This window comes from Coregonus clupeaformis, chromosome 26 (genome assembly GCF_020615455.1).
Source record: "Coregonus clupeaformis isolate EN_2021a chromosome 26, ASM2061545v1, whole genome shotgun sequence".
NCBI lineage: Eukaryota > Metazoa > Chordata > Actinopteri > Salmoniformes > Salmonidae > Coregonus > Coregonus clupeaformis.
This window is the reverse complement of record NC_059217.1, coordinates 40,450,105-40,473,613: the sequence shown is the minus strand read 5'-3', so window position 1 is coordinate 40,473,613 and position 23,509 is coordinate 40,450,105. Positions and strand designations below refer to the sequence as shown.

Sequence of the window (23,509 nt, the reverse complement as noted above, 5' to 3'; positions counted from 1 at the left end):
GAACGAGAGGGCCCTGATTGATCACTACCAATGCAGTCTACGGGAGGACGTTCGTCGGGAGCTGGCCTGCAGGGACACTAATCTTAACCTGGACCAGCTGGTAGATTTATCGATCTGGCTGGATAACCTGTTGGCTACCCGCGGACGTCCAGATCAGAGTCCGTCCAGTCCATCCCCCAGCACTTCCGAGTCCACACCTATGGAGCTTGGAAGTGCTGATGTGGGAGAGAACGAGCAGGGGTGGTCTCCTGCACCAACTGTGGCCGCAGAGGACACACTGCGGGTCGGTGCAGGAGAAGACCCTCATGGAATCGAGGCAGCAGGCAGGGTTCTGGGGGACCATCCCAGGTGAGTAGGCACCCAACTCACCCAGAGCTCCCTGTTGCTCACATGATGATAAATGTAATTTTTTCCGAGTTTTCCCCACATTCCCAGCATAGGGCGCTCGTAGATTCCGGCGCAGCTGGGAATTTCATGGATAGACTGGTTGCGCATAGATTAGGGATTCCTATATTGCCTTTAGATGTGCCCTTCCCCATACGTGCCCTAGATAGTCGCCCATTAGGGTCAGGCATGGTTAGGGAGGTCACAGTTCCACTTCGGATGGAGACGCAGGGGGGTCATGAGGAGAGAATTAGTCTCTTCCTTATTGATACTCCTGCGTTTCCCGTGGTGCTGGGCCTTCCCTGGCTAGCCACCCATGACCCCAGTATTTTGGGGCAACAGAGGGCTCTTAAGGGATGGTCACCTCAGTGCTCGGGAAGGTGTGTAGGTGTTTTCGTAGGGGCAACCACGGTGGAGAGTCCAAACCATGACTCCCCAATGCACATTCCCTCAGAATATGCCAATTTGGCTCTCGCCTTCTGTAAAAAGAAGGCGACTCAATTACCACCCCATCGACGAGGGGATTGTGCGATAGATCTCCGTGAGGCCGCTGCACTTCCCAGGAGTCACGTGTATCATCTGTCACAGGAGGAGACGGTGGCTATGGAGACATATGTCACCGAATCTCTGGGACAGGGATACATTCGGCCCGCCACTTCCCCTGCCTCCTCAAGTTTCTTTTTTGTGAAGAAAAAGGATGGAGGTTTACGCCCGTGCATTGACTATCGAGGTCTCAATCAGATAACCGTAAAATACAGCTATCCTCTTCCTCTCATTGCTAGTATGACGGAGTCATTGCACGGGGCGTGCTTCTTCACAAAATTGGACCTCAGGAGCGCGTACAATCTGATCCGTATTCGGGAGGGGGGACGAGTGGAAGACGGCATTTAGTACCACCTCTGGTCACTATGAGTACCTCGTCATGCGCGTACGGGTTGATGAATGCTCCCTCAGTCTTTCAATCCTTTGTCGATGAGATTTTCAGGGACCTGCACGGACAGGGTGTAGTGGTGTATATAGATGATATTCTAATATACTCCGCTACACGCGACGCAGCATGTGTCCCTGGTGCGCAAAGGTGCTTGGTAGACTGTTGGAGCATGACTTGTACGTTAAGGCTGAGAAATGTCTGTTCTTCAAACAGTCCGTCTCCTTCTTAGGATACCGCTTGTCAGAGTCAGGGCTCGAGATGGAGTGTGACCGCATTTCAGCCGTGCGTGTACTGGCCGACTCCTACCACGGTAAAGGAGGTGCAGCGATTTTTGGTTTTGCCAACTACTACCGGAGATTTATCCGGGCTTTGGCCGGGTAGCAGCTCCCATAACCTCTTTGCTAAAGGGCGGATTGGTGCGCCTGCAGTGGTCAGCTGAGGCGAACAGGGCTTTTGGTCAGCTGAAGGCGCTGTTCACCACGGTTCCCGTGCTGGCTCATCCGGATCCTTCCTTGCAATTCATAGTCGAGGTGGACGTGTCCGAGGCGGGGATAGGAGCTGTACTGTCTCAGCGCTCGGGTACGCCACTCCAAACTCCACCCCTGTGCTTTCTTCGCAGAAGCTCAGCCCGCGGAGCAAAACTATGATGTGGGGGATCGGGAGCTGTTAGCTGTTGTGAAAGCTCTTAAGGTGTGGAGACATTGGCTTGAGGGGGCTAAACACCCTTTTCTCATTTTGACTGACCACCGCAATCTGGAGTACATTCGGGCAGCGAGGAGACTGAATCCTCGTCAGGCAAGGTGGGCCATGTTTTTCACGTGTTTTGTGTTCACCCTATCATATAGACCAGGTTCCCAGAATGCTAAGGCAGACGCTCTGTCCCGGCAATATAACTCAGAGGATCGGACCAGGGAGCCTACTCCCATACTTCCGGCTTCTTGTCTGGTGGCACCGGTGGTATGGGAGGTTGACGCGGACATCGAGCGGGCATTACGCACGGAGCCCACTCCCCCCCAGTGTCCAGTGGGTTGTGCGTACGTTCTGTCCGAGGTTCGCGATCGTTTGATTTATTGGGCTCACACGTCACCCTCTTCTGGCCATCCTGGCATTGGTCGGACAGTGCGCTGTCTTAGTGGGAAGTACTGGTGGCCTACCTTAGCTCAGGACGTGAGGGTTTATGTTTCTTCCTGTTCGGTGTGTGCCCAGTGCAAGGCACCTAGACACCTGCCCAGAGGTAAATTACAACCTCTCCCCGTTCCACAGCGGCCGTGGTCACACCTATCGGTGGACTTTGTTACGGATCTTCCTCAGTCACAGGGTAACACCACGATCCTGGACGTTGTGGATCGGTTTTCTAAGTCCTGTCGTCTCATTCCTTTGCCCGGTCTCCCTACTGCCCTACAGACCGCAGAGGCCCTGTTTACACACGTCTTCCGGCACTACGGGGTGCCTGAGGATATAGTGTCTGATCAGGGTCCCCAGTACACATCGATGGTCTGGAAGGCATTTATGGACCATCTGGGGGTCTCGGTCAGCCTGACCTCAGGTTTTCTCCCCGAGAGTAATGGGCAGGTGGAGAGAGTAAACCAGGATGTGGGTAGGTTTCTGAAGTCGTATTGCCAGGACCGGCAGGGGGATTGGTCAGTTTACATCCCCTGGGCAGAGATGGCACAAAATTCCCTCCGCTACTCCTCCACTGACCTGTCTCCTTTTCAGTGTGTACTAGGTTACCAGCCGGTCCTGGCACCGTGGCATCAGAGCCAGATCGAGGTTCCTGCGGTGGATGAATGGTTTCGGCGCTCGGAGGAAACATGGAACGCTGCCCATGTACGCCTGCAAAGGGCGATTAGGAGACAGAAGGCGAGTGCCGACCGCCACCGCAGTGAGGCTCCGGTTTATGCATCGGGGGACCGGGTCTGGCTCTCGACCCGAAACCTGCTCCTTCGCCTGCCCTGCCGGAAGCTGGGTCGGCAGTTTGTGGGGCCCTTTAAAGTCCTGAGGAGGTTGAACAAGGTTTGTTATATGTTACAGCTCCCCCCTGATTACCGTATTAACCCCTCGTTCCATGTGTCTCTCCTCAGGCCGGTGGTAGCTGGTCCGCTCCAGGAGTCCGAGGTGCAGGAGGTTCCTCCGCCCCCATTGGACATTGAGGAGGCACCGGCGTACTCGGTCCGTTCCATCATGGATTCGAGGCGTCGGGTTGGAGGCCTGCAGTATCTCGTGGAGTGGGAGGGGTACGGTCCGGAGGAACGGAGCTGGGTTCCCAGGAGGGACATCCTCGATCCCTCCTTGTTAAGGGAGTTCCATCGTCGTCATCCGACTCGCCCTGCTCCGCGTCCTCCTGGCCGTCCCCGAGGCCGGAGTCGACGCAGGGGGTACTGTCACGGATACGGCCGAGGCTGCCCCTCCTCCTCGCTCTGGCAGGCTTCGGCGGTAGTCGTCACCGGAGTACTAGCTGCCACCGATCGCTGTTTCTGTGTCTCACTAGTTCTGTCTTTATTTTTCACACCTGTTACTCATTAGGCTTATTAGTTTCCATATATTACCTCTGTTTTCCCTCCTGGGTGTGTGCGTGATTGTTCTTTGTTACGTCGTCTGTTGAGCTGTTGTTTTGCTCTTCCCTGCGTGGAGGGTTCGCTATGGTTTACTTTGAGTCTAGTAAAGCCATTTATCTCTCAGTTCTGTGTCCTACGCCTGATTCCGTTTCCCCACTTCACCCAGACGCTGACACAGGGGTACTAACAGTACTTGGTCTTACCACAGGGGGTTCTTGAGAAGACTCCTGAGACCATAGGCTTACTGGTCAAATGCACATGAGGGGGTACTTCAAGGGTATCTGGACTGAACAAAATTCAGTTGGTGGTACAGTAACGGAAAAAGGTTGGGAACCACTGCCCTACATGGTACACTACTTTTGACCAGCGCCCTATGGGCCCTGGTCAAAAGTAGTGCACTATATAGCGAATAGGGTGCCAATTGGGACGCTACCATAGATAGAAGGCAGAGAGAAAGGTGTTCCTTACCCGAGACACCTCTGCCAGATGGGTGTTCATGTCCTGGTCGCTGACTGATACCATCTTTCTGATGCCCTTGTAGTAACTAGACACAGACAGACAGAGATAATCACTATACATTACATATTGACAGGCCTCTGCCGACAATGTAACAGCATTGTAAGCAAGAATCAAAATAAATTGATCAGGTCATTGGGAACTGCTGACGATACGTACTCATCGACCATCTTCTTGTAGGTGGAGATCTCCTTTGCATAGAGTAGTTTGTTACTTGGAGAGTCCTGGTAGAGATAGGAGAGAATAAACAATATGATAATCATAATATGGTTCTCTTATCTCTTACCTCACAGAGGTAAACAACTCTCAATAGATTTTGACCTCCTCATCACCTGCCTCCTCCTCCCCCTCTCCAACTCCCTCTCCTCCTCATCCTTCTCCCTCCTCCTCCTCCTCCTCCTCCTCCTCCTCCTCCGTCTCCCCCCTCCTCCTCCTCCTCCTCATCCTCCTCCACCTCCCTCCTCCTCCTTCTCCCTCCCCCTACATCTCCTCCTCCTTCTCCTCCCCCTCCCTCTCCTCCTCCCTCCCCCTCCTCCTCCCTCCCCCTCCCTCTCCTCCTCCCTCCTCCTCCATCTCCTCCTCCTTCTCCCTCCTCCTTCTCCTCCCCCTCCCTCCATCTCCTCCTCCTCCATCTCCTCCTCCTCCTCCTCCTGGACTCACCCGGCTGAGTTTGTGCTCTGTCTTGGTGCAGGCGTCCATGAAGGTCTGAGCGATAACGGACAGCGAGGCGTCCACCACCTCTGTCACGTGGACGTCGAAGGTGAAGTGAGGGTTCTTCAGGATGTTCACCCAGAACCTCAGAGGCAAGCTGGTGGAGGAGAGAATAATTACTATCAACGATCTACTACAGTATGATCTCAGTCATACCAATTAATTCATTAATTTGTGATTGAATGTCATGTTTAGTATCACCAAGGTACTACTAGTGCTGCATGTACAGCACTAGTAGTACTTCTATTAGTGGTACATGTCAGGTTGACAACTCCTGACTGTTAACTTTCATATTTTCACCATTCAGTGGAACACATGCATCAGGCATGCCAAACTAATGGCAAAACTTTCCACTTTCGAATACTCGGTAGCTTCAAAACATAAGTAAACGAATAAGTCCATACAAATCCTCCAATAAGAGGTTGGTCCTGAATATCAAACAAGCCTAAAATAGGTTCAGAGTACTTCTCTCTGATTAGTTTAAAAGCTGGGCCGATTGAGACAGACTAACATATTAATTCATATTGGCTTGCAACACCTCCCGGGAGATTGAGAAAACAACGGCAAAAAAAACAACAATGTGATATAAGGGTACAATTAAATTAGCTGGGGACATAATTACCATGTTTGTTTGTCGTTATGGCTGATACACACATTCATATTTAATCCAAGAGGCCTCGGTTGGTTTGATAAACAAAACAAGCCCATGCCGACTGACTATGGTATAGCATAATTAAATGGCTCATCTCCCATCCTCTCACTCTCACATCGCCACGTCAATCACTGACATCTATATGCAACACGCTGTGTTGAATACTTGAGCTTTAACCAGATTTAAGTTAATTTATGTACTTAAATGCCAAGGGAGCACTCAGATTGAGAATGCAGAGGAGATAGAAGTACTTGTATATTTGCATTCCGTACACTGATTACTTAGTCAGTGTGTTTCTTAGAGAGTCATCTCAGGAAGTGGGTTTGTGTGTGTGTGTATGTACTTGCGTGTGCGTGTGTGCTTGCATATGAAGAAGTGTGTGTGGTTGTGTGTGTACCTGTTGGTCTTCCAGATGTGTATGGTCTCCTCATCCACGTTGTCATGTTTGAGCGCCTGCTCGTCCAGGAAGTCAAAGAAGTACTTGATGGCGGGCGGCACCACTTTCCCGGAACACAAAACGCTGCGGAAGAAGTCATCCACAAACTGTTGCAGCGTTCCCTGGAATAACAGACGCACCAACAGACACACAGTGTGAGGCAGGGTAGAGAGATGCCAAGTATCTCAGACCTGTGACCCAGACATAAACACACTGGGTCTATGAAGTGAGGTTGATGTTCGAAGACTGAATCTATCACATATTATCACATAGCCATCCTCAAATAGCTTTTCTTATGGAATGAATCTCAAAGATTCATTTCTTTACTGAATGAAATGTAAAGGCTCGCACATATCGCATCGAATGTGGATCTAACGTTTGTCTGCCAATCGTTCAGCGCACTGTTTCAGGGACTGCCAACATTTTGGCAAATTAGTTGGCAAATTACGGCCAGCACGTTTTTCAAAGGTGCTAAGTACTCTCGGCCAGCACTTTGTTCAAAGGTGCTAAGTACTCTCGGCCAGCAAACGTTATTAGTGTGTCTGAGCCCTTACTATACTACAACATGGCAGGCCCACCTTGACAGAGAGCAGTCGTGTGAGATAGATCTCAGTGATGGCTTTGGTCATGGACTTGTCCTTCATGCCCCTCTTGGACTTCATCTCATCCAGCTCATCAGGTCGAACCAGATGGAACACCTTGTCATCCTCCAACAGGGCGTTTCCTAGTGGAGAGAGGAGACAAATTATACATCCAATTTTTAAAGTATTTTCAGTAACACATTTCTTAAAGCCTGCAGGTATAATGCATTATGATGTGGTTATAATGCATTGTGAGACTTGTCATAAGCATGTATGGCCCCTCATAATGTCTTATTGTCGTTTCCATGGTGAAGACTTACTCTCCTCTTGGTTATCCTGGTTCTGGTCGTAGTTCTGTTGAGTGTGAAGAACCATGGACAGGACTAGAGTAGCATTGTCTCGCACCTGAAACCCACACAAACACCCACACACACACACACAGGTCATCTGATTGGCAATGGGTCTCATGACCTAATTCAGAATCCATGCCATCTATTTTGGGGGGGGGCCTTTATTCGGCATTGTCTGTGGCATTCTTTCATTATTGATCCCATAAATTAAAGTGTGGTATTGGGGTGGGGCTCTGTTGGAGCAGGGTGGTTGGGGTGGGGTTGATGCGGTATGGGATCAGCCCTCTACCTGTTTGTCTGTATAATCTTTAAAATGCTCAATAAAAAAACCTTGATCAAAAAAGAATTTGATTGAATTTGTAAAGAGCAGAATTAGGGCTTCTCTCTGTGACATCTAATGGATCAGTCTGTGGAGGAACATCACTCACATTGTAGTGGGCCAGGGTGTTGATGCGCCTCCACCTGCCCTCTTTCTGGGACGTCAGGTCCAGGTCTGACAGGATCTGCCCTGTGGAACCAGGACGCCACTCTGTGGCAGGGGCAATAACAGCAGCTCAGACCACCAGCCAACATGACTAACATTCAAATTCACACACACCATCACTTAATTTACTAGTAAATGGTGCCAATTGTTTTAGGCTTTCTGATTTTCATGTGTTCAAATGCAGTATCTTCACAACACATGGTTTGGAATACTGACTTTGTGTGTGAGAGTGTGTGTTCTCCACTCACCCAGAGTGACGCTGTCCACTTTGGGTCTCTGTGAGTAGGGCAGGTTCCTGTACACCGCCTCAATGATCTTCTCCTTCACCTGAGACACCGTGTCACAGTTCAACACCTTGACGGGCGTCACGTCCGGCCCCTCCCCGTGCACCAGCACCTGCAGAGTCTGAGAGGAGGAACAGAGCCAACACCGTGAGGTGAGCCCGCTGAGGCAGCGTTACAGTGGAAACTACTGTAGGCAGGTGGTACTCTTTGACACCTGACAGGCGCTGTCACCTCATCCTGGGCTGACTATTGAGCAACCACCAGCAGGGGACTCACTCCCCTCACTCTGACCAGGTGACACAGATCAATCAATTCAGACTGAATCAAAACAACTAACCACTCGATAGGGAGACAATACATTATACAAAGGATTTATTTGTAATTGAAGACTGTGTAATTTTGTTTTGTCATTCTTCTTTAACATAACCACAGGATGTGAGCTATCGCAACTGTAAATGTGTATCATTTGATATTGTCCTTGGAAAATGAATTACCACAGGGTTTCTTTATATAGAGAGACTTAAAGGAAAACAGCTGAGATTTAATTATCTGGCATTAGAAAAACGATACAGTTAAACACTTCTGACTAAGGTAGACTATACATATACAGTGAGTCAGAACTTGAATTGCGTCAGTGTAGGTAGGAACACTATAAAATTATAAAAAGGTATTGAATTGCTAGTGTAGGCGCAGTATAAAAAGATAAAAAGGGTTAATGGAAGCGACACATATAATTGAGATCAGGGCAGTCAGTGAAAAGTCTGAACAGACTCAGAAGAACTCAATAGCACAGTAGCAGCAGTTGTCAGGGCAGCGAGATGCCAGCGAGCTTGTGTGCTGGGGTAACCGTGGTAACGGGTTGATGTCACTCACCAGGACGCAGTACTCCACGTCGTCTCCAAGCAGGCCCGTGTCGTTTAGGGTGTACTTGGCCTTCTTCACTCTGGCATCAACTGGACCCTTCTCTGTCTGATGCTTGATGGCCCTGAACAGTTTGTACAGAGGTTCCCCTGCTGAGTCCTGACGACCACACACATAGACACAGTACAGTCAGAACACTCTGGCACTCTACTTTAACCATGGCCATGCTGTAGTTCAAATATATAGGCTATGAAAAGTCAACAAAATATTGCTTCTCGTAACTCAGGTAGGGTCTTTGAACACATGCACGCACATACACACCCTTACGAAAAGACAACATGAAATGTTCCAAAAACACATGTCAAGTTAATGTGATAACATGACAACATGTAAAGCAACATGTGATAACATGCAACTACACTTGAAAACATGATCACGTGAAGTGTTCCAAAAACACGTTTTCACATTGTTAAAGCATATTTGAAAGGACAATTGGCACATTTTGAAAAATGTGCCAAACGTCCTTTCAAATAGGCTTTAACAATGTATGTGACATATCAAAAACATATTGAATCAAAGAGTGTAATATTATCACCTTGAGGAACTGGTAAAGACAGATGGACATCCAGTTACACAGCATCCTCTCTACAACTGTCTCTGACCTACAGAGGACAAAACAAAGGAGTGACTGACACATCTCACAATAATAATACAAAGCAACCTTAAGCATGAACTTCTGTAATACTCCTCTCCATTCACAGGGCCCATTGTTAGGCATTAGCACATCCAATTAACAGTCATGTGTGTACGGATGTTAGCACAATGGACTAATCAGCATAATGAGCCCCTCCATTGGGGATAATTAAACACATTTTACAGTAGAACGGCCAGTCGAACACTGCTGAGCACAGTTGAGAGTTCACATTACACAACCACTGGTTCTGTTAGAATAGACAACTGAGCTTTGTTCAGGAACCTGTCTCTACTGTGGACTGAAGATAGCCTACAATACCAGAGTCACTTTAAGAGTGGGAGACATTGAAAAGACACGGGTTAGATAGAGTAATGGATTACAGGCAACATCCGCACCGAGCTAAAGACTAGAGCTGCTGCTTTCAAGGAGCGAGACACTAATCCGGACGCTTATAAGAAATCCTGTTATGCCCTCAGACGAACCATCAAACAGGCAAAGCGTCAATACTGGACTAACATTGAATCCTACTACACCAGCTCTAACGGTCGTCGGATGTGGCAGGGCTTGCAAACTATTACGGACTACAAAGGGAAACCCAGCCACGAGCTGCCCAGTGACGCGAGCCTACCAGATGGGCTAAATGCCTTTTATGCTCGCTTCGAGGCAAGCAACACAGAAGCATGCATGAGAGCACCAGCTGTTCCGGACGACTATGTGATCACGCTCTCCGTAGCCGATTTGAGCAAGACCTTAAAACAGGTCAATATTCACAAGGCCGAGGGACCAGACGGATTACCAGGGTGTGTACTCAGAGCATCTGCGGACCAACTGGTAAGTGTCTTCACTGACATTTTCAACCTCTCCCTGACCATGTCTGTAATACCTACATGTTTCAAGCAGACCACCATAGTCCCTGTGCCCAAGAACGCCAAGGTAACCTGCCTAAATGACTACCGCCCTGTAGCACTCACGTCGGTAGCCATGAAGTGCTTTGAAAGGCTGGTCATGGCTCACATCAACACCAGCATCCCGGAAAACCTAGACCCACTCCAATTCGCATACCATCCCAACAGATCCACAGATGACGCAAACTCAATTGCACTCCACACTGCCCTTTCCCACCTGGACAAAAGGAACACCTATGTGAGAATGCTATTCATTGACTACAGCTCAGCGTTCAACACCATAGTGCCCACAAAGCTCATCACTAAGCGAAGGACCATGGGACTAAACACCTTCCTCTTCAACTGGATCCTGGACTTCCTAATGGGCCGCCCCCAGGTGATAAGGGTAGGCAACAACACATCTGCCACGCTGATCCTCAACACGGGGGCCCCTCAGGGGTGCGTGCTCAGTCTCCTCCTGTACTCCCTGTTCACCCACGACTGTGTGGCCAAGCACGACTCCAACTCCATCATTAAGTTTGCTGACGACCCAACAGTGGTAGGCCTGATCACCGACAATGATGAGACAGCCTATAGGGAGGTGGTCAGAGACCTGGCAGTGTGGTGCCAGGACAAAAACCTCTCCCTCAACGTGAGCAAGACAAAGCAGCTGATCGTGGACTACAGGAAAAGGAATGCCGAACACGCCCCCATTCACATCAACAGGGCTGTAGTGGAGCGGATCAAGAGGCTCAAGTTCCTTGGTGTCCACATTACCAACAAACTATCATGGTCCAAACACACCAACACAGTTGTGAAAAGGGCACGACAACGTCTATTACCCCTCAGGAGACTGAAAAGATTTGGCATGGGTCCTCAGATCCTCAAAAAGTTCTACAGCTGCACCATCGAGAGCATCCTGACCAATTGCATCACCGCCTGGTATGGCAACTGCTCGGCATCTGACCGTAAGGCGCTACAGAGGGTAGTGCGTACGGCCCAGTACATCACTGGGGCCAAGTTTCCTGCCATCCAGGACCTCTATACTAGGTGGTGTCAGAAGGCCCCCAAAAATGTCTAAGACTCCAGTCATCCGTCATAGACTGTTCTCTTTGCTACCGCACGGCAAGTGGTACCGGAGCACTAAGTCTAGGTCCAAAAGGCACCTTAACAGCTTCTACCCCCAAGTCATAAGACTGCTGAACAATGAATCATATGGCTAGCCGGACTATTCCCCCCCCCTTTTCTTTTACACTGCTGCTACTCGCTGTTTATAATCTATGCATAGTCACTTTACCCCTATGTACATGTACAGTACCAGTCAAAAGTTTGGACACACCTACTCATTCAAGGGTTTTTCTTTATTTTTACTATTTTCTACATTGTAGAATAATAGTGAAGACATCAAAACTATGACATAACACATATGGAATCATGTAGTAACCAAAAAAGTGTTAAACAAATAAAAATATATTTTATATTTGAGATTCTTCAAAGTAGCCACCCTTTGCCTTGATGACAGCGTTGCACAGCGTTGCGCTTCCCTACCCCACCCTCCTCGCTCGGTTCAGGGCGGTGTTTGATCATCCCACGGAGGGAAAGGACGGAGGTGAGCGTCTCCTCCATCTACAACAGAGAGAGGAGCCCGCGTCCGAGTACGCTCTGAGCTTTCGCACGGTGGCGGCGTCCTCCGGCTGGAATGAGCGTGCTCTGCACACAGCCTTCAGGAGAGGCTTACGGAAGGACATTAAGACGGAACTCGCATGTCGGGACGACGAGATGGACCTTGATATCCTCATCACCACGTCCATCCGTCTTGACGACATGTTGAGAGAGAGACAACGTTTCCAACACCTCCCGGAGCCTCGACACTCACCCCATCTGAGCTATGGAAGCCGCCCTGCTTCTGAGTCCTCACCCATGGAGGTGGGCAGCACCCTCTACACCACCACGGACCATAGATCTCCTGGCGGCTCCCTATCTAGGCGGTATGACTCCTGTCGCTGCTCCGTGAGTGTTACGTCATCTCCTATCACAAAACCATTGTTTTTAGTTCCCATAACGGTGACCGGTTATTCCTTCTCTTCCATTTCTACTGCAATTATATATTTCCAGATCAGCGGGGAACCTTATAGATAGGGAGCTGGTCTCTGAATGGGGGTTGCCCACATTGCCACTGCCATCTCCGCTACACGTCACCTCACTGGACAATAAACCCCTTGGACCAGGCACCATTACGCACGTCACTCTCCCCATCACCATCACCATTCCCACACTACCGGAGCACCACGAGGAGCTGTCATTCCACATTGTCACGTCACCCCTTCACCGGATCGTCTTGGGATTGCCCTGGCTCAGACTACACAACCCCACCATCAATTGGATCACAGCCTGGTCCACCTCATGCCGGAAGACCTGCCTGCCGGTGGTTTGTTGTTCCACGTCAGTGGCGAGTCCGGAGTCCGCCCTCCAGCCCAACATTCCACGTGAGTACGCAGATCTCTCCGATGTCTTCTCTTCATCAAAGGCTACGTGTCTCCCGCCTCCGGGAACACAGCCTGTTGGTGAAGAGGGAGAAATGCGAATTCCACCAACAGGCCATCTCCTTCCTGGGATACAGGATCAGTCCTCAGGGGTTGTTCATGGAAGTAGTAAAGATGCCGTTAGGTCATGGCCAGTCCCCACCACCATCAAGGGCCTACAGAGCTTCCTGGGCTTCGCCAATTTCTACCGGCGTTTCATCAGGTCCATCAGCTCCATAGCCGCTCCGCTCACCTCTCTCCTTAAGGGTGGGCCTCAGAAACTGGCCTGGAACCCTGAGGCTGACGCTGCCTTCAAGAGGCTGAAGGAGAGGTTCACCACAGCGCCCATCCTAAAACACCCAGATCCATCTCGTCCTTTCATTCTGGAGGTAGACGCATCGGAGGAGGGTGTGGGTGCGGTCCTCTCCCAGCGGCACGGTAAGCCAGAGAAAATGTATCCCTGTGCCTTTTTCTCTAAAAAGCTTAACCCGCAGAGAGGAACTATGGAGTTGGAGACAGGGAGCTGTTGCCAGTGGTCCTCGCTCTGGAGGAATGGAGACACTGGCTGGAGAGCGCAGTCCATCCATTCCGGATTCTTACTGACCACCGGGCAGTGAAACGGATGAACTCTCGTCAAGCCAGATGGGCCCAATTTCTTACTCGCTTTCAATTCATTCTGTCCTACCGCCCAGGATCCCAGAATGTGAAAGCCGACGCGCTCTCCAGGATGCACCATACCGGAGAAAGGAAGCATCTGGGGGGTCCTATCCTGCCCTCGTCTCTCATCGTTGCACCTGTCGTTTGGAATGTGGACGAAGACATCCGCCTGGCGGCTCAGGAGGACCCAGCGCCTGCCAACGCCCCTCCGGGGCGTGTGTATGTACGCAACAGTGTCCGTGACCGCCTGCTGATCCCAGTGCCTCAGTGACCTTGGTCACACCTGTCCATAGACTTTGTCACCGACCTTCCACGTTCTGACAGTTTCACCACAGTCATGGTGGTAGTAGATCTGTTCTCCAAATCATGCAGTTTTTTCCACTAACTGGTCTTCCTTCTGCTCTCCAGGTCGCTGAGGTCCTGTTCCAACAGGTCTTTCGACATTATGGACTTCCGGAGGACATCGTCTCGGACCGGGTATAGGCCTCAGTTGAATGGGCAGGTGGAGCGCATGAACCAGGAGCTGGGGAGGTTTCTTCGTTGTCACTGTCAGGACTGGCAGGGTGAGTGGGCGAGGTTTCTTCCCTGGGCAGAATATGTCCAGAACTCCCTCGTTCACTCCTCCACGGGGCTCATTCCCTTCCAGTGCGTCCTGGGGTACCAGCCGGCCCTGGCCCCTTGGACACCCAGCCAGATCGATGCGCCCGCTGTCAACGACTGGTTCCACAGGGCCGGGAAGGTCTGGGACGCCGCCCATGTCCATCTCCAGAGGGCCATTCGTCGGCAGAAGGACCAAGCCGACCGCCACCGCAGTGAGGCCCTTGTATTCCAGCCTGGTGATCATGTCTGGCTGTCCACAAACCCCCCCCCTCTCCGCCTGCCCTGCAAGAAACTGAGCCCCCGGTTTGTGGGGCCGTTTAAGGTCCTCCGGAGGATAAATGAGGTATCATACCGGCTGTTCCTTCCCCCTCACTACCGTGTCTCACCCACTTTCATGTGTCTCTTCTCAGGCAGGTGGTTCCTGGTCCTCTGGCGGATGCCATCCCCCGGGGTATGCCCCCTCCGCCCCTGGACATTGACGGGAGTCCGGCGTATGCAGCGAGGGACCTGCTGGACTCCAGGTTCTGTTGAGAATGGCTCCATTACCTGGTGGACTGGGAGGGGTATGGTCCTGAGGAGAGGAGCTGGGTTCCGGCTGGGGACGTTCTGGATCCCAACCTAATGCGGGACTTCCACCGTCGCCGCCCTGACCGGCCCGCTCCTCGTCCTCGGGGTCGTCCTCCTGGCCGGCAACGTCCTGCAGCTGGAGCTGCGTTTCCGGGGGTACTGTCACGTCTCCTCCTGTTGCTCCCCTCCGGCACTCTGATTCGCCGGTCTACTGAGCCACCGGTCTGAGCACACCACCTCGGCAACACCGGAATGGAAACCCAACGCACCCTAATCACCTCCAGCGCACCTGCACCTCATCACCACCCCTATTTAGCCCTGGACTGTTCTGTATTGTGTTGTGTGTGTGTGATTGTTAAGCGTCGTGTCGTTTACTCTCTCTTTGTTATTCTCTTTCTCATGATTAAGTAAACCTTGACCTTGTTAATTCCTGCGTCTGCATCCTGCTTCTTCGTTTACTCAGTACTCATCACAGATGTCTTCACTATTATTCTACAATGTAGAAAACAGTAAAAATAAAGAAAAACCCTTGAATGAGTAGGTGTGTCCAAACTTTTGACTGGTACTGTACAAATTACCTCGACTAACATGTACCCCTACACGTTGACTCGGTACCGGTACCCCCTGTATATAGCCTCGTAACTGTTTTACTTTAGTTTATTTAGTAAATATTTTCTATATTTTTCTTTAAACTGCCTTGTTGGTTAAGGGCTTGTAAGTAAGCATTTCACAGTAAGTTCTACACCTGTTGTATTTGATTTGATCTACGATAGGTAGAGCTACCAGAACTAAATCTACGATAGGTAGAGCTACCAGAACTAAATCTACGATAGGTAGAGCTACCAGAACTAAATCTACGATAGGTAGAGCTACCAGAACTAAATCTAAGATAGGTAGAGCTACCAGAACTAAATCTACGATAGGTAGAGCTACCAGAACTAAATCTAAGATAGGTAGAGCTACCAGAACTAAATCTACGATAGGTAGAGCTACCAGAACTAAATCTACGATAGGTAGAGCTACCAGAACTAAATCTACGATAGGTAGAGCTACCAGAACTAAATCTAAGATAGGTAGAGCTACCAAAACTAAATCTACGATAGGTAGAGCTACCAGAACTAAATCTAAGATAGGTAGAGCTACCAGAACTAAATCTACGATAGGTAGAGCTACCAGAACTAAATCTATGATAGGTAGAGCTACCAGAACTAGTTTGAGGAATGGTAGCTACTGTAAGTAACAGCAGTTGGTGGTCCTGACCTGCGCAGCATGAGTTTGGGGTTCTTGCTGTCGACGTAGTTCCCCATGAGCTCCAGCAGCAGGGTCCTCATGATGTCTGTGTAGTACTCCAGCTTCCCATGCAGAGCCACCGTCAGCAGGGATGCAAAGTACACCTTGGCCCGGGCGTTGAAGTCTGGACGTCCTTCCAAGGTCTTGATAAACTACACACAATGGAGTTTAATAGACGATCCAGTTACATTTTTAGTCATTTAGCAGATGTTCTTATCCAGAGCGACTTACAGTAATGAGTGCATACATTTTCATACTAGTCCCCCGTGGGAATCGAACCCACAACCCTGGCATAGCAACCGCCATGCTCTACCAACTGAGCTACACGGGACTACAGTTAATGGTAATCCAGTTAACATAAACTGTGGCTAAATCTTCAACTGCAAACAATGGAAGGGAGATCTCAATCTGAAATAGCCATATCTCCATGTCTCCTTTACTTCATCTGCCCAAATATGGACGAATTGGACTGGTACAGGCATCAAACATATCCAACAGGCATCCAACACAGCTTTCACCTTTTCTCGGTTATAGATCAGTGCAGATTAAGGAAAGGAGACAAAAGAGCCAGCCATAGATGCACCATTACAAACACAGTTAAGTGGTCTGAAGGGGCCTTACATTGATGAGGAAGGTCTTGGAGTTGAGCAGGTTAGAGAACTGGTGGAGGGCCTGAGCCACGATTGCCTTCCGTGCCTCTGGGATGTCCAGCTTGCCCGTGATCATCACGTCGTTGGCCCCGTCCTTGGAGGGCAGAAAGAAGACGCGGTCTGTGTAGGTCTTATAGTCCAGGAAGGGGATTCGCCCCTCGCTCAGTTCATTGGTATGGTCCTCCATCTCTATCATCAGGTCTGGAAAGGGGAAAGGACAAACATCTGAGTACCTGGCACATGTTCTCATCCTGAGGCTTTAAAGCAACACAAACATAAACTACAATATGCGTTATTTTTATATCACGTCACGATGAAGATACATAGATGTATGGATGTGTAGATGAAGTACTTAATATGAGGTATAATGAAGTGTAATGAAGACCCTTGGTGGCCTTAGACAGTTATGCTTGACAGCTGTGGTTATAATGTAGTACCTGTGAACTCTTTCTTGCAGCGGTCTCGTACACTCTCCTCCAGATTCTCCAGCTGGTGTTTCACCTTCTCATACTCTCTTTCAGCCTGCTGGCTCTTCCTCCTGTGCACACAACACAATCATTAACATGGGCAGATCAATGAGCAGAGACAAAAGCCGACACCAACATAAACACTAACTCATGTAACATTGTACATTTTTGTGTATTGTGCACCATTAGGCTGGCTTGGATTCCTTGACACCAAATGAAGTTGTCACCCACACATCCATGGAGAAAGGTGGTATGGTGTAACTGTCCTGTATGTTGGTCATGGAGAAAGGTGGTATGGTGTAACTGTCCTGTATTCTGGTTATCTAGCCTAAAGGTGGTATGGTGTAAGTGTCCTGTATTCTGGTTATCTAGCCTAAAGGTGGTATGGTGTAACTGTCCTGTATTCTGGGTATCTAGCATAAAGGTGTTATGGTGTAACTGTCCTGTATTCTGGTTATCTAGCCTAAAGGTGGTATGGTGTAACTGTCCTGTATTCTGGTTATCTAGCCTAAAGGTGGTATGGTGTAACTGTCCTGTATTCTGGTTCTCTAGCCTAAAGGTGGTATGGTGTAACTGTCCTGTATTCTGGTTATCTAGCCTAAAGGTGGTATGGTGTAACTGTCCTGTATTCTGGTTATCTAGCCTAAAGGTGGTATGGTGTAACTGTCCTGTATTCTGGTTCTCTAGCCTAAAGGTGGTATGGTGTAACTGTCCTGTATTCTGGCTATCTAGTCTAAAGGTGGTATGGTGTAACTGTCCTGTATTCTGGCTATCTAGCCTAAAGGTGGTATGGTGTAACTGTCTTGTATTCTGGCTATCTAGCCTAAAGGTGGTACGGTGTAACTGTCCTGTATTCTGCTTCTCTAGCCTAAAGGTGGTACGGTGTAACTGTCCTGTATTCTGCTTCTCTAGCCTAAAGGTGGTATGGTGTAACGATCCTGTATTCTGGTTCTCTAGCCTAAAGGTGGTATGGTGTAACTGTCCTGTATTCTGGTTCTCTAGCCTAAAGGTGGTATGGTGTAACTGTCCTGTATTCTGGTTCTCTAGCCTAAAGACCCATGGGGCGGCGCACAATTGGCCCAGCGTCGTCCAGGGTAGGGGAGGGAATGGCCGGCAGGGGATGTAGCTCAGTTGGTAGAGCATGGCGTTTGCAATGCCAGGATTGTGGGTTCGATAAAATAATGTATGTGCTAACTGTAAGTCGCTCTGGATAAGAGCGTCTGCTAAATGACTAAAATGTAATGTAAATGTAAAGGTGGTATTGTGTAACTGTCCTGTATTCTGGTTCTCTAGCCTAAAGGTGGTACGGTGTAACTGTCCTGTATTCTGGTTCTCTAGCCTAAAGGTGGTATGGTGTAACTGTCCTGTATTCTGGTTATCTAGCCTAAAGGTGGTATGGTGTAACTGTCCTGTATTCTGGTTATCTAGCCTAAAGGTGGTATGGTGTAACTGTCCTATATTCTGGTTATCTAGCCTAAAGGTGGTATGGTGTAACTGTCCTGTATTCTGGTTCTCTAGCCTAAAGGTGGTATGGTGTAACTGTCCTGTATTCTGGCTATCTAGCCTAAAGGTGGTATGGTGTAACTGTCTTGTATTCTGGCTATCTAGCCTAAAGGTGGTACGGTGTAACTGTCCTGTATTCTGCTTCTCTAGCCTAAAGGTGGTATGGTGTAACGATCCTGTATTCTGGTTCTCTAGCCTAAAGGTGGTATGGTGTAACTGTCCTGTATTCTGGTTCTCTAGCCTACAGGTGGTATGGTGTAACTGTCCTGTATTCTGGTTATCTAGCCTAAATGTGGTATGGTGTAACAGTCCTGTATTCTGGTTCTCTAGCCTAAAGGGAGGAGGTCAGAGATCTGGCCGTGTGGTGCCAGGACAACAACCTCTCCCTCAACGTGACCAAGACAAAGGAGATGATTGTGGACTACAGGAAAAAAAAGAGGACTGAGCACGCCCCCATTCTCATCGACGGGGCTGTAGTGGAACAGGTTGAGAGCTTCAAGTTCCTTGGTGTCCACATCACCAACGAACTATCATGGTCCAAACACACCAAGACAGTCGTGAAGAGGGCACGACAAAGCCTATTCCCCCTCAGGAGACTAAAAAGATTTGGCATGGGTCCTCAGATCCTCAAAAAATTATACAGCTGCACCATCGAGAGCATCCTGACTGGTTGCATCACCGCCTGGTATGGCAACTGCTTGGCCTCTGACCGCAAGGCACTACAGAGGGTAGTGCGTACGGCCCAGTACATCACTGGGGCAAAGCTCCCTGCCATCCAGGACCTCTATACCAGGCGGTGTCAGAGGAAGGCCCTCAAAATTGTCAAAGACTCCAGCCACCCTAGTCATAGACTGTTCTCTCTGCTGCCGCACGGCAAGCGGTACCGGAGTGCCAAGTCTAGGTCCAAAAGACTTCTCAACAGCTTCTACCCCCAAGCCATAAGACTCCTGAACAGCTAATCATGGCTACCCGGACTATTTGCACTGCCCCCCCCCCCCATCCTTTTTACGCTGCTGCTACTCTGTTAAGTATTTATGCATAGTCACTTTAACTCTACCCACATGTACATATTACCTCAACTACCTCAACTAGCCGGTGCCCCCGCACATTGACTCTGCAACGGTACCCCCCTGTATATATAGCCTCCCTACTGTCACTTTATTTTACTGTATATATAGCCTCCCTACTGTCACTTTATTTTACTTCTGCTCTTTTTTTCTCAACACTTTTTTTGTTGTTGTTTTATTCTTACTTTTTTTGTTTAAAATAAATGCACTGTTGGTTAAGGGCTGTAAGTAAGCATTTCACTGTAATGTCTGCACCTGTTGTATTCGGCGCATGTGACCAATAAAATTTGATTTGATTTGATTTGAAAGGTGGTATGGTGTAACTGTCCTGTATTCTGCTTCTCTAGCCTAAAGGTGGTATGGTGTAACTATCCTGTATTCTGGTATGGTGTAACTGTCCTGTATTCTGGTTCTCTAGCCTAAAGGTGGTATGGTGTAACTGTCCTGTATTCTGGTTCTCTAGCCTAAAGGTGGTATGGTGTAACTGTCCTGTATTCTGGTTCTCTAGCCTAAAGGTGGTATGGTGTAACTGTCCTGTATTCTGGTTCTCTAGCCTAAAGGTGGTATGGTGTAACTGTACTGTATTCTGGTTCTCTAACCTAAAGGTGGTATGGTGTAACTGTCCTGTATTCTGATTATCTAGCCTAAAGGTGTTATGGTGTAACTGTCCTGTATTCTGGTTCTCTAGCCTACCTGTAGCAGTAGACGGAGACGAGGATGATGAGCAGCATGGGGATGATGACAGCAGGGATGATGATGAAGAGAGGAACCTCATTATTGCTCTCGTAGTGCACAGAGCCCACCACCCACTCTCCATTCCCAAACTTAATCTGGAACACACACACAGGTGGTAGCAGAAGCGTTAATATTACCAACACTGTAGATAGGAGAATGCCTTCAAACCAATATTGGTAACTGTTAACATTAAGTTGCCCTGACAGACACCAAGTTACTCTGGATCTATTTTGGCAAGCAGAATTCAATTACCCATCTTTAGGAAACTGCAGATAAATTAAAAGATAGCAAAGACAGATCCATGTATCTGTGTGGTCCAGTGTGTGTGAGTGTGTGTTGTGTGTATTCTCACCAGCAGGTCCAATGGGTCTGAGCTGGTGTCTCTGCGTCTGCGGTGGCGTTTGGAGCGGGCCTGGGGCTGGCTGGACGGGGGGTCCAGGAACAGCTTGTCATCCTGGAGGGCGTTGACATAGCACGGAACGTCCCCCACAAACGCCTGGGCCTCTTTGGCTGTCATGGCTTTTTCGAAGCCTCGGCCCTGGAGATGGAACATGGTAAGGAATTATTGGACGTACTGTAGGTAACAACATAACTATGAGTCAGGAAGAACCAGAAAAAACTCAAGGCCCTAGTTGTAGCCTATAACTCGGTCAGGAATACTCCTGGCCCTATCCATAACATAGTAAATGTATGGACCCTATCAGCCTCTAATACTGACAGTGACGACGATGATGGAGGTCTCGGTGATGATCTTCTTGGTGAGGGGGTCGAAGGCGGGGTCAGGGTGGTAGTCGAAGGGCTTGAGCTCCCTCCACCAGTTGTCCAGCTGGATGAAGGTGCTGAACACCTGGGTTTCAGAGGACCTGTTGACGGCCGGGGTCAGGAACTGGATTACTGTGTTGTTCTTACTCAGAGCCTCCTGGAGGTACTGGGGGAGGAGGAGGGGAGGAGGAGAGGAGGAGAGGAGGAAGAGGTCTTTAATAAGTCAGCTTTATCATCCACCAATTTGTGGGGCCCCAAGTCCCTGTAAGTCCCTGGCCCCAAGTCCCTGTAAGTCCCTGGCCCCAGGTGCCTGTAAGTTCCTGGCCCCAGGTCCCTGTAAGTCCCTGGCCCCAAGTCCCTGTAAGTCCCTGGCCCCAAGTCCCTGTAAGTCCCTGCCACCTAGGGAGATAGAGAGGAGCAGAGCTGCCTAACCACATAATCTGCTGGAACCTTAATTCCTGTATTAAATTTAGCCTCTAAATGAAATGAATAAAATCGCTGCTTATCCTGCCCAAGGCATCAGGGGCAGGAGTCTGCATCTGCAAGGCCACTACAGCAACTCTGGGTGCACTGTGTGACATTAAGTAAAACTGGATTGATTATTTCTGGATGAATCAGAGCTTTTTCTGCAGCAATCTTCCAGGTTAGTTTATGAGGAGTCCATAACAGTCCATATGTGGTTGAGATAAAGGGATGGTTTAGGCTTTTAGGTTTAGGGCTGAGAGACAGAGACAGAGACAGAGACAGAGACAGAGACAGAGACAGAGACAGAGACAGAGACATAGACATAGACATAGACAGACAGACAGACAGAGCCCGAAAGAGAGAAACTGTATACTTTTGGGGGAAAGGTCTGATGTTATAGAGTTGGCAGCACAGTATGTCACAGTAATAGACAATATACACCACCAGCCAAAAGTTTGGACACACTGTCACGCCCTGGCTCTGGGGACTCTTAATTGTTGAGCCAGTGTGTGGATTTTCTATGTTTTGTTTGCTATGGTTTTCGTTCTAGATCGGTTAGATCTATGTTGGCCAGGGTGGTTCCCAATCAGAGGCAGCTGTAGCTCGTTGTCTCTGATTGGGACCATACTTAGGCAGCCTGTTTTCACTAGTCATTGTGGGATCTTGTTCCGAAAGGTTTGTGTTAACCTAGGACTTCACGTTTCGTTTGTTGTTTTGTTCGTGTGGTGTACTTCAATAAAAGATGTACGTTTATCACGCTGCGCCTTGGTCCGCTTCATCATCTATCGACGATCGTGACAGAAGATCCCACCACGACTGGATCAAGCAGCGTGAAGAGGAGAGAGGATGGACTTGGGAGGAGAGGAGAGAGAGTCTGGCGAGAGGCATGGAGGCCATGTTCACGGGGGAGAGACAAGACCCAAAAAAAAAATAGGGGGGGGCTCACGCCGTGGACGACGAGGCAGCAGGAGGCCGCGATAGAGCGGTTCAGCCGGTTAGCAGAGGAGGCCGCCAGGTTACGGGGGCTATTGGTCACGAGGGAGAAGGAGAGTGTGGAGGCACGGCGAGAGGAACTGGTTAGGCAGCAGAGGGAGCGGAGGTTTATGAGGAAACCCAGTCCCGCTCCTCGCACCAAGCAAGTGGTGTGTGTCACCAGTCCGGTCCGGCCCGTTCCTGATTCCCGCACAAGGCCAGTGGTGTGTGTTCCCAGTACGGTCAGGCCCATTCCTGCTCCCCGCACTAAGCCTGTGGTGCGCCTCGCCAGCCCGGTCCGGCCTGTTCCTGCTCCCCGCACCAAGCCAATGGTGCGCGTCGTCAGCCCGGTCCGGCCCGTTCCTGCTCCCCGCACCAAGCCAGTGGTGCGTGTCGTCAGCCCGGTCCGGCCCGTTCCTGCTCCCCGCACCAAGCCAGTGGTGCGCGTCGCCAGCCCGGTCCGGCCCGATCCTGCTCCACGCACCAAGCCTGTGGTGCGCGTCGCCAGCCCGGTCCGGCCCGTTCCTGCTCCCCGCACCAAGCCAATGGTGCGCGTCGTCAGCCCGGTCCGGCCCGTTCCTGCTCCCGCACCAAGCCAGTGGTGCGTGTCGTCAGCCCGGTCCGGCCCGTTCCTGCTCCCCGCACCAAGCCAGTGGTGCGTGTCGTCAGTCCGGCACGGTCCGTGCCTGTTCCACCGGTGCCTGGTCCGGCACCGGTCAGCTGCTCCACGCCGGAGCCAGAGCAATCCGCTCCACCGGTGTTCAGTCCAGTTCCGGCCAGCGGGGCCAGACCAGACCAGGGGCGCAACGGGGGGGGTAGAGAGAGTGTGGTGGTCACGCCCGGAGCCGGATCCGCCTCCGAGGCGGAATGCCCACCCGGCCCCTACCCTCTTGTGTTTGGGGGGTACTGTCACGCCCTGGCTCTGGGGA

At 50.0% G+C, this 23,509-nt stretch overlaps 1 protein-coding gene across 1 annotated transcript in view; it reads right to left on the bottom strand.

Moving 5' to 3' along the window:
• LOC121540380 (plexin-B2-like) overlaps positions 1-23,509 on the bottom strand; it is a 231,489-nt gene that overhangs the window by 9,494 nt on the left and 198,486 nt on the right. The window contains exons 20-35 of the mRNA XM_041849221.2: positions 21,100-21,309; positions 20,734-20,919; positions 20,340-20,476; positions 17,047-17,147; positions 16,581-16,810; positions 15,930-16,111; positions 9,341-9,407; positions 8,758-8,904; positions 7,849-8,005; positions 7,545-7,645; positions 7,087-7,171; positions 6,764-6,909; positions 6,147-6,307; positions 5,047-5,194; positions 4,546-4,610; positions 4,339-4,414 (exon numbers count right to left, since the gene is read on the bottom strand). Coding sequence (XP_041705155.1) covers positions 4,339-4,414; positions 4,546-4,610; positions 5,047-5,194; positions 6,147-6,307; positions 6,764-6,909; positions 7,087-7,171; positions 7,545-7,645; positions 7,849-8,005; positions 8,758-8,904; positions 9,341-9,407; positions 15,930-16,111; positions 16,581-16,810; positions 17,047-17,147; positions 20,340-20,476; positions 20,734-20,919; positions 21,100-21,309 — 2,199 coding nt within the window. The remainder of the gene's footprint in view (positions 1-4,338; positions 4,415-4,545; positions 4,611-5,046; positions 5,195-6,146; positions 6,308-6,763; positions 6,910-7,086; positions 7,172-7,544; positions 7,646-7,848; positions 8,006-8,757; positions 8,905-9,340; positions 9,408-15,929; positions 16,112-16,580; positions 16,811-17,046; positions 17,148-20,339; positions 20,477-20,733; positions 20,920-21,099; positions 21,310-23,509) is intronic.